Source organism: Polypterus senegalus, chromosome 1 (genome assembly GCF_016835505.1).
Source record: "Polypterus senegalus isolate Bchr_013 chromosome 1, ASM1683550v1, whole genome shotgun sequence".
In the NCBI taxonomy this organism is placed as follows: Eukaryota; Metazoa; Chordata; class Cladistia; order Polypteriformes; family Polypteridae; genus Polypterus; species Polypterus senegalus.
Genome location: NC_053154.1, coordinates 56,790,478 through 56,801,760, shown reverse-complemented (window position 1 = coordinate 56,801,760; position 11,283 = coordinate 56,790,478). Strand labels below are relative to the sequence as shown.

At 38.4% G+C, this 11,283-nt stretch overlaps 1 protein-coding gene across 1 annotated transcript; it reads right to left on the bottom strand.

Moving 5' to 3' along the window:
• Positions 1–4,434: 4,434 nt before the first annotated feature.
• dbx1a (developing brain homeobox 1a) lies at positions 4,435–9,883 on the bottom strand. The gene is made up of 4 exons (XM_039740406.1): positions 9,269–9,883; positions 8,878–8,979; positions 7,060–7,262; positions 4,435–5,247 (listed from the first exon to the last, which is right to left on the bottom strand). The coding sequence occupies exons 1-4, from the start codon at positions 9,624–9,626 to the stop codon at positions 4,933–4,935; spliced, it is 978 nt and encodes a 325-aa protein (XP_039596340.1). The 5' UTR covers positions 9,627–9,883; the 3' UTR covers positions 4,435–4,932.
• Between the last annotated feature and the right edge of the window lie 1,400 nt (positions 9,884–11,283).

The window sequence follows — 11,283 nt, the reverse complement described above, 5'->3', positions numbered from 1 at the left end:
CAAAGCAGCAGCACTACCACTGTGCCACCCGTCCATCTATCCTCTGCTACTAAACATAACAGTTTGCAATTATTTCTAATGGGAATTTTGAATAGCTAAAATGTACTTAATAGACTCCTCTGACTAACAGCGCCATATAAATGAATTCAAAAGTGTCCCACAGCTTGATTAGGTGAAATAGAACTAACAATGTCAGTTCAGTTGTATGGAGAGGTGCCCTGTTGCTGCCTGTTAAAAAGCACTGAAGACTGGATTATAATTGACCTTTGCTTGTGGCTGTCTAGGCTCTTTCTAAGTTACTTATGATACAGAACCAGTACTGTCTACAGTATATACATTTGGATGTGTCCGAGCAGATTAGACTTTGTGAGTTTAACTTTTGTTTTTTGTTTCAGGACTGCCAAGTATACTGTAACAGTCCGTTGGTCACTCAAGATTTCAGTATTGGTTTATTTTTAACAGCTCCTGCAACGCAGGCCTGCACGGTAGTTTACAGCCTCCTGTGATCCTAAAAATTGAATAAGCAGATTTATTTGGTGGATAGAATATTACAGACAGATTGAACTTGTTTCTTCGTTACATTGGACCCAGAATTTCTGAGAACAGAATCTTCTTTCTATGGCATTGTGGTCATGGTTGACATTCCTCAGGGTTGATGATGGGGATCTCATGCAAGGGAACAAGTGGGGAGACTTTCTTACTACATAATGCAGCAGTTCAGGAAAGAGGAGAAGCACAATTATTGAGTCAACAGTATTGCTATTCTTGTGTAAATCCAGAGAACAGTGTGGGGGCTGAGGGGTACACGGCAGCCTGTCTACATGGTGGCAATCCAACATTATTATATAATATAACTTATTCAATGCAAGTCAAACTTCTTTGTAAAATACAGAGCAAGTCTAAATTCTGTATCAAATCTCTTCTGTGTGGGACATATGAGTGTATTAAAGGACATCTGCAGATACATGCTTGTGCGCAGTGATGTTCACTATAATCCACCAGGTGGCACAGTTGGTAGACTGCATCATTTGTATTGCTTCTTTCCCTCCGCAGTGTTGCAGAACAAAATAACATCACTCGTGAGTAGATAAATATCACAAAAGAAATGAGAGATCTGGGTGATAACTTGACTCAGGGAATCTGGAGCAGGTTGCCCCAAAGTGATACTTCTGGGATGAGATGAAAGTACTGTAGCAACTGGCTTAGAGAAATCTGTTCTTTAAATGTTTTGGTGTTGCTAGTGATACCCCCTAAGAGAGTAAATTAAATTGAAAGCAAAATATACTGGAGAAATTTAGAAAATAATTCATGTCCTTTTCACTTCAAAGCACAAATGTTATTGTTGGTTGTATAGAGGCCTTTAGGTGTAGTAAACTATAATGTATCATCCTTGTAAGTTGTCCAAATACATATCAAGTGACACTCCTTTCCACCCTCCCCATGGGCATGCCATCCTGGACTACTGTCTGACAAGCAGGACTGACCTTCTCTTTCACTTTGATACGTTCCTTCTGCATGGGGTATCCATTTTGTGCTTGTGTCATCTGAAATCCTTCCTTAAGCTTTATTTGCACTCTGGCCTGCCCAAGTGGTGGATCACTTTCTTGTTTCACTTCTACACACAGTTCTCTGAATAGGTAATCCACATTGCTGTTCAGCCCCTCTGTCAAAGTAACCTATGATCTTCTCCTCGTCCTCTTCAGTTCCATGGAAGGAACTGCTCTGCAAGAGTGTGGTCATAGCTACTAGGAAGAGGATGAAATAGAAGTAGCACTAAAACCACCACTCTGTCTCCTCTGTCTTTCTCCACCCTATGTGGAGCATCACACCAAGACTTAAGTCACTGATTTGAGTCCACCAGAAAAAAGGTCCATCATTGTCTACACCTCCATTCATTCGTAACCAAATGCAACTGATATAGTTCATCTCTGTCCTTCAGCAAAATGGCTACCTTGTTGTTTAAGATTGTTTCTTATGATCACAGCTATGCTCCACTGCCTGTGCTCATAAGAGCATTCGTCTGTTTATCTTGAGCCACACCCCTCCATCCTAATGCTAAAAGGCCAGCCACTTTACACAATCCTTTAGGTTACCTGTACCGGAGTCACCTACACTTCATATAGTGATCATCTCTGATCTTTGGACTCATTTTAACTTGGATCAGAAAAGTGCCAGAGTCATTTTGTTCATACTCTTATTAACCCCGATGGCTAGCTTAGATTGTTCTGTGATTGTCTTGTGGCTGCCATACCTGACTCTGCTTTCCTTTACCAAAAGTCACACCTGGACATCAGCATGATAACCTCTAGAATTAAGAACGTGAGTGTGTAATTGGCACATGAGCACTTGTTGTCTTTGGGCACCTTCTGTGTTTTTGAACCCATTCCTACTCCTCTCTAAACCAGCATGCCAGTAACGCACCTCTGCCCTGATATTACCCTCCCCTTACTTTCTGTCCTCTGACCATTTCTCTTGACACCAACTGCTGTGGTTCTTCCATCATTTTCTAGGTCCATTTTATTTTTTGGTTGAATTCCCAGTCAAGATTTTATAGATCCAGCAGACCCCCGTGACCCTGTGTTCGGATTCAGCGAGTTGGAAAATGGATGGATGGATGGATGGATTTTATAGATTAGGTGTTATATTGTCACCAAAATGGCCTACTGTTTTTTTAATAACAAATTTGGATCTGAAGGCATTAAACAGTGTACCTGCTAATGATAACATTTTGCTTTGGGTAATTTTAATAAAGTTAAAATCAAAATTAAATTATCTAAGGAGGTGTGCCACTGACTCATCTACAAATTGAAGAAGCTTTTAAGGTGGGTAACATGCCCTTGTGTATGTGCCTGAGTGTCATCCTCCCTCAACTACTGTAAGACAACAGCAGGACAAACTGAACTATGGTCTTCAGCCATACCTTTGTGATCTAGTCTATACTGTATAAATGACTTGTATAAAATGTTTATTAAAAAGTATCCCTTTCCCAAGATTTTTTTTTCTTAACTAATGGCTTTCACCAGTTGACTATCAATAGATGAAGATGGTGTATTTTTAAAGTATAGTGGTTAATATTTATTTGTTGAAATATCAATGGGTTACTGATTTTAAAAGGACTCTTGCTGCATTTTACCACAAAGCCTAGTAAAATGCCATTATGGTGTGTTCACTCTTACAAATAATGGTTCATCAATGGCACTTTATTGATCTTTCCATACAAAATGGGTTCTTTGTGTCTTGAAAAACTTCCCAATGTGTAGATAAAACCCTGAAATCAACAATGTATGGGCTGCCTAGCAGGATACTAGCGAATTAAGAAAACCTGGACTTGGCCTGTCTTACTGAACGTATACAGCACACGTCCTTTTAAAGTCAAGACCCTTGGATATTTCACAAGTTTGTTGCTATTCATTTATGGAAATTTACTACGTGGCGCCTGTTACGGATCTAAATAATACAAGCTTTTTATCAAACCTTCATGGGTCTTTTGGGAGCCACAAATTGTCCCTCTATGGCATTGCTCTGAAGAACCACTATGACACCTAGGAGTGATATAGTAGGATATACCTGTATAAGTATACACAAAAGAAAAGAAAATGTGCGAGCTTAACTATAGGATACTCTAATCTCTTTATTTATTCGACAACTGATTAAATTTAATAAATGGATTATTTTAATAACGAGCTACAAATTTAGCAATTTGAAAGTTTATGTAAAAAATATAGCCACAAGATGGAGACGGAGAGTCATGGTAGTTCTGACATGTGTGGCCGCTCCTCGAGTTGTTCCGTTTCATGTCAGACGGTTTAATTTGAAGTAAGTTGAATTCATCGTTTTTTTTTAACCGGCACACCCGAGTTATCATATAGAAGGGAATTTATTTCAAGTTAGTGACGGGTTTTTCTTATTTTATGTGTGTAAAACCTCTTGGATAAACAGCCACCACACACGCTGCCCAAAATCGCAATATTCGGGTTGAGCCTTTGAATATGTAATCTGTTGTTTTGGGAAAGCTTGTACGGTGCGTGTGTGAAATGAAATTTATAATATACATGAATATGCGAAGGCTACAGTGTGGCACAGCAGTTAGCGCCGTTTTCTCACACTTCAAAGACACAGGCATTCGTGTAGATTTCCCTCTGCTGTTCTCAATCAGTGGGCTGTAAGGCAGGTCACTTTTAGATGCAGATTTCCTTCGGCGCCGAACGATGCCAGTCTGGAGTTTCCGAACTGGACAAAAAAGGCTCAGCCATATATAGATGACGCACATCAGGAGTTTAAAATTCAAATTATATATAGTACTTTATTTAGCATGTTCTACATTTTATTTGGCGCTTGTACAAAGCATTAACATATATACATATTAAACCTCTGTACAGGGAAACATACAAAATAATATATTTGTTTTATAAGTTATACATTGAACATCTAAACATTTTTTAAAAAACAAACACTTAAAAAAACATTTGAATCTAGTGAAAAACGTATAGTCATTCATAATACTCTTGGTATAAAATTTCCATACAGCAAAACAATTGTACAAAACAGCGTACATTTTATAAGAGCTGTACAAACACAGCAATTCAATTCAAAGAAGCGTAACCCTTTATATCATTTGTGAGAGAGATGAACAGGATGGGGTTTTACCAGCGGAGCATGTTAAAAGGACCACAGCACAATATGGTCGGCAATTTGTATCGCAGCCTTTTTTTTTTTTTTAACTTACTTTCTATTTCTTACTCGCTATGTGCAAACAAAGGAATTCTGTGAACTTCAAACTCCTGTCGAATTGACCCCCCATTACACCTCGCGCGGGAGCGTTTGCCCGACCGCACCATAAAGGGCAGCACCTCTTGTCGTGTATATTCGGTTTTATGCAAGTCATATATAAAATGTCTACATTATATAGATTTGATTAGTCTCTGTTTCTTTTTAGGAAACGGTTATTTCTTCATCGTCAGAGTCTGAGAAATCTGAAGGTTTACTGGAGTTTGATGGGGATATTAAGTGCGAGTCTGTAGAGTCTGTAAGTTTTGAATCTGTTGGAAATTGACAAAGAGGGGAGCGCGGACTGTCTCTACATGGGCAGTCTTCGTCTTCGGACGACTTTTTGCCAACGTCGCTCAGGTCAGGGTGGGGATTCATTTTGGTGGGTAAAGTCTGCTCTCGGCATCCTCCTGATGACAGAAGCTCTCTTTCCTTGGAATTCCTCCACTTCATCCTCCTGTTTTGGAACCATATTTTCACCTTTTGGGAAACAGAAAAAACGAATCATCAATACTTGGTCACCAATTACGTCGTTTGTGACATGCTATGTACACGTTCGAGATGCATTGTAGTGTTTATGAATTGTAGCTGTTTGTGGACGATAATCCACATGTTAAATTACAGCCAATCTTAAAACTATGTTAAATGGTACAGTATAACTGAAAATATACTTGTAATATGAGTGTTTTTCGGAATAATCTTGTTAAAAGCGGCCCCACTAGTATTCGTTAAAGTCCGACACTAGTTATTCAGTTTAACTGGGAACACCTCGATGATTCTTAATCCATAAAATTGAGTCGTTTATGTCCAGATATGAGATCAATCAAATGCCTTTATGGTTTAATTATAGAAAAATATTGATGACCGAAAAGTGAACTAAATTTGTTGTATCTCTTGTCTTCCAGTGTTTCCCGTAAATTTAAGGTTCTCCAGTCTGTATCATCTGTGTATCTTTGCATTTTCAGAACCGCCTTTTTTTAGACCGGTTCGCGGAAGTGTAGTTTAATTCGGCAGTATGGGGCGCAAAGTCAGTAATCAGTACTTGGACCAGCATAAACAGACGGACACAACACAGTTGCGAGACTTCAGGGGATGAAAGGAAACTAAAGTAATAGGGCGCGAGAATACAGCGGTAAGAAGCAGAGGAGCCTGGAGTCAAACTCTGGGTCTGGGAGCAGGTACAAGTCCATTTAAGAACAAGTCAAATTTACGTTTTTCTCATTTTCTTACAAGGCAGAACCCTAAGGATACAAAGCCCGTCATTTATGTATTTGTTATTAATGAGTACGTTAATTCTAAAAGTTACTATTAATATTGTTTAGGATACTCATAAATTTCACCACAAGGTGTCTGACCTTGCTAGGCTTTAGCAGGGGCTTTGGTTTCATATGTATGCGACCGTGTGTGATAGCATGCGAGCTACTAAAAATTTCAGAAGCGGAGAGGCGATTATTTATATGAATGTGTGTGTGTGTGTATGTATGCGATATATATATATATATATATATATATATATATATATATATATATATATATATATATATATATATATATATATATATATATATATATATATATATATATACATATATACATACATACATACATACACTTAAATATACAGTACTTTTCATGGATATGTGTGTATATATGAATAATTGTGCATGTTTATATAGTAACATATATAATATATGAAAATAGACCTAGCTCCGCAGCTACACGACTCCTATTTAAATGCCGGCAGATCGAAATGTGCATGTCTTTCCATTTCATGCTGCGGCTGTCACCCCAAAGTCACCTGTTTATGTTAACTGGCGACGGTAAATTGGACTGATCGCTGAGTGTAGTTTGGTTATTGCACCCAAGGCTACCTATTGTCGTTATACATATAGAGGGTGCCTTGAAAGAAATCATGTAATGGCAGTTCCAACGAGAACTATCACAGGATGGATAAATATAGCATTTTCAGAATTTATTATGTAACGCAACGATCTATTCATCTGTTTTTGAAATCCCCATTACGATGCCGCGAGAGTCCATCTCGGTAGCACTGGGTGCAAAGCAGGAACTATCCCAGTGTACACTAACACAAACGTACAACTCTTTTTTAAATAACCTTTTAGAGTTGGTAATTTAGTGTATATTCACACGTGCATTATTGAAATAATTCATTTTAGGATTAACGTTCATGCTTTAAACAAGGCTTTTCTTGTAAATGATTTCCTGTTCAACCCAGTAAGTGTTTTAAATTCGCGTGTGTTCCCAAGTTAGCCCCTTTGAACATTGAATTACCTGCGAGTCCTTTAGCCCAAGCTTTGCTGCCAGCTTCTTTCGGTCTGGTTTGCTGATGTATTTCTGCCTCTGAAACATTTTCTCGAGTGCTTTTCGTTGTACGTCAGAAAAAACAGCTCTGCGAAGCATTCCTCTTCTTGGTTTACCCCTGGCCGCCAAAGGCCAGGAGAAAGTTCCAGGAATCGGGACGACAGAGGATGAACCTATCAAACAAATGACAGCATAATTAAATACACAGAACCCTTCATTTGTAAATCTTATTTTTGTGTTGCGTCCTTTACCGGGCACCCTTGTCATGCATTTTAAGGTGACAGTTAATATCAGCTTCGAAGTTATAAGAAAGAGAAAATAAAAATCGCCAAAGATTCTGAGAGAACATTTTCCTATGATCTCCTTCTTGTAATACTTATTTCAGAGAGTGAAAGTGTTTGGGGTCAACTGAATTTTCAACGTTTGCACTCGATGCCTATTTAAACGTTTTTTTAAGACATTATTGAAACATTATGTTTTGAGTGTTATTAAACTGGCACTTGGCTTCAATGAAATGACACCAAACAGCTAATTAGCACATTGCTTGGTTCCCAGTGGCATTGGTATGGTAAAAAGGGAGAGTATCCCTTAAAGAAAATTCCAATGAAAGATAGAGCTTCTAATGAAGCGTGAACAGTAATTGTGTAGTAATGAACTAAACAGAAAAAGACTGAGGACAGGCAGCTAAAGCCATATATTATTGTAACAAAAGAGATTTACACTTTCAAACTAAACACAACTGCATGCCAAGACCATTGGGAGAATACTGATGACTGAAGCCTATTTTTGCTCTCAAATCATTTTCATTAAATGAACACGAAAAGCCATTCATAAAGCCCGAGTTGTTTTGTTTAGGCATTCAAGTTGCTAAGAAAAGAGGCAAATTCTATTATCATTAGAGTGAATGAAGGCAAGATCTAGCAAATCCATACAGCTCATTCCGCAGTCCATACGTTAGTTCTATATGATATAAAGGTTTTTTTTTTTCTTTCTGTAATGTACATTAACTATAGCCCTAAACTTTTCAGGAGCTCCACACTTTTATTTAAGGACTCCCGTCAGTGTAGACTTTTAAGAAGGGATACCGGATATATTACATTTAGTCATACAACATTAAGAAAATGAATTCTTGTTTCTGCAAAATTTAATTTGTCATTGAGAAGTGACTTTGATGATCCTCATGATATTTAGTTTCTGTGCGTTTAAATATTAAATTTATTGCAACGTCGTTTACTTGGTTTCCTGTTCTGCTGGGCCTCAACTTGGACTCCCCACATACTCACACTACACTCTATGTGGTCTTGTGAAAATATTGAACCGCTGAATGGTCTTTAATGAGAAATTAGTCCATGACTGGTAAATGCCTATCAGCAGCAAGGTAAAGTCAGCACAAGGTCTGTGTGTGGCTGCCCGGAGGGAGCTGACCAATTGGTCATGGTGCTGAAACCTTTGTTGCCAAACAGTGACTAAGTGCACTTGCTCTGTGGGAAAACCGAGGCCATGAAGAGATGCCAACAGTTTCTCTGTGAGAAGAGACACGCCTCAAATTTGGACCATAACAATTCCTGCTAATTTGTAGATTAGGGAAACGGTGCAAAATGTCAGCAGTCAGTGCTTGTGCTAAATAGGGCATCAAATTGGCGAGACTGATTCCTCAGTGTTGTACTGCTTCCAACCTCTGAACTAGGGTATATACACGTCCCCGTGGACTGGCAAAGAAATAATACGAAAAACATGCGTGAAACAAGGGAAACCGCGGAGGTCTAACGGTAACGAAAATGGCCTTACCTGGAAAATAGGAGGATCGGATGAACGGGTGGAAGGAGCCTTCGAAATACGGGAGCTGGAATGTCTTTTGATGGACACCTTGAAGAGAAGTAGTAGATGATTCTGAAAAGAAAGAATTCAAAAACACAGTAAAGCCTCCGCCTTGTTAAGTAAGCGCTAGTTACTTGTGTTCTGAATCTAGTGTCCCTTGACATGTTATCTAGTTCAGAGTGAGCCTTTAGCTATTTATTTGAACAGTTATACAAACACACATACTGTGTATACAGTTTATGAAGTACTGTTATAACATGTGTCGTATGTTATGATGCCTAATAAGGTTTCCGACTGCAAATCACATAGCCTCTGAATAACTTTCTTCTTTCACCGAAAAGGGAAAAAAAATAAATCCTACCGTTTCTCGAAGGGGCGAGAATTGCATTTACTCCAAACTTCAAATACGTAGGGTCGTTGTTAGAGGACAGTGATGTCTGCTGAGCGCAGGACACTCGAGTTGCCGAGGGGCTGTTGACATGGTCAGCTGATAAAGTGTTTAATGTCGTTGCTCCCGAGGCTGGTGGAGACATGTTAGGAGATGGGACAGTCCGGTGTAGATAGCCGGAGGGTCGGCTAACTCTTAAAAGATCCTCTACTAAAAAGCTGGAATGGCTAGTAAAGGCAGAATGCAAGGTCTGCGGCAGAGTGAGGGCCGGCGCTGGGCGCAGGAGGCTGGGATAGATGGCTGAAGGTGCGATGACACTTGGAAACATCATTGCAGCACCTTCTTGTGGAGTCGAGAAGAGACAAACAAAAAAGTCCGCGGTCACCCTGTCCGTCTGTTCTCAGAGGACACTGCTTCAGTAAGGATCCAATAGGAAAGCGGGGCAATCCTGTACTGCTCCTTCCTAGTGCTTAGAAGGGTTTTATAACGGGCTGCTTAGCTAAGCCCTTTCAAAAGTGACAGCTCTAACAATAAGGTTCAACAAAGTTCTCCCCATGACTTTCTTTCAATCGAAAATCGGAGCTCTCCGATTGGTTCAGGAGTGCAATTTATGATTGGATTAGACTTCATAAGCAAGCCATAGACAATGTCGTTTGAACAAAGAAGGCGTAGTCATCAAGTTTGCATATTGACCGCCTCTTTGGAATACGTCGCTGTAAAGCAGCGCAGCAGGGTTTTGTTTGGACGCACTGCACATGGGATAATTAAAAGCCCATTTTAAAAGTTTCAAATGTCATCTCGGCTCTTCAATAAGGGAATTATTAAAAGACTCCACTAAATTTATTTGAGCCCCCTGCTGCGTGTACAAAATAGGCCACTAAATATTCATAATGGAAGGATGTTTGCTATTAAAAGAAGGCATATTAGTGTGTGGCATAACACTGACAAACGTGATTGAAGTTTAGATCGGATGATTTGAATAAAAATAACTCGATGGCAATTTTCGAATAAATAATTTAAAATCTCTCACGTCCTAAGATGACATCTAATAATCAAAAAATACTTTCGTTTTATTCACAAGAAAGCATTACGCATACATTTTTTTATTCTTCCTTTTGAAACACTCCTTTGCTTTTCATTCTGACACAGTTTCAATAATAATTGAAACAGTGATTAAGTGTATATATATATATATATATATATATATATATATATATATATATATATAATCGTTAACTTTTGTTATTCAAACGTAATCATTGATAAACATGTTACTGAAATCGTATATATATATTAAGTTTAAAAGCTCTCATTCTTAATGTAATCATTCGGACTTTCCACAATATTAAGTTAACATTGGGCTTTAAGCGCTTTTACCCAATTTTGTGTGCGCTCTCGCTCTCCTCATTCTTTTGCCAGAATATGTGCTAATACATTAAACGAATGGATCAGAATATTTTAACAGATGTGTTAAATATTAGGGTTTTCAAAAGTGCCTATTCAGTCTCCCGGCCCCGCTGCACATTTGTAATGAGAAGTGTGCAGCCCAAACCGTGTAGCTCTTATCCCATTAACCATGAACTAACTGTCACCTTCAGCTGTTTTTGTTCCTTTTTTTAGCACAAAGCTATCTGAGAAAAATCTTATTAGCCAGCTTTCATTCTGTAGACTTTTTGTTGCGCGGTTTTTGGTTCATTATCCCCATGTCGCTGCTTTAACCACTGAATAAAAGTGCATCTGTGATTTATATCACATTTGTTTAAAAAAAGTCGTTTAAATCCCATATTAAACTCAAATTAGAACCGCTGAACGTACACTAAAGGCCCCACTGTGTATTTATTTGACGTAGCGATTAAGTTTCCTGTAACTCTTTAAACGCAAACTAAGTATTTACTTTGAACATTTAATGTCAGGGACTAATAATAATAATAATAATAATAAAAAAAAACGAAACGCTTATAATTTTAAAAAGCTACGGTGACTGTAGA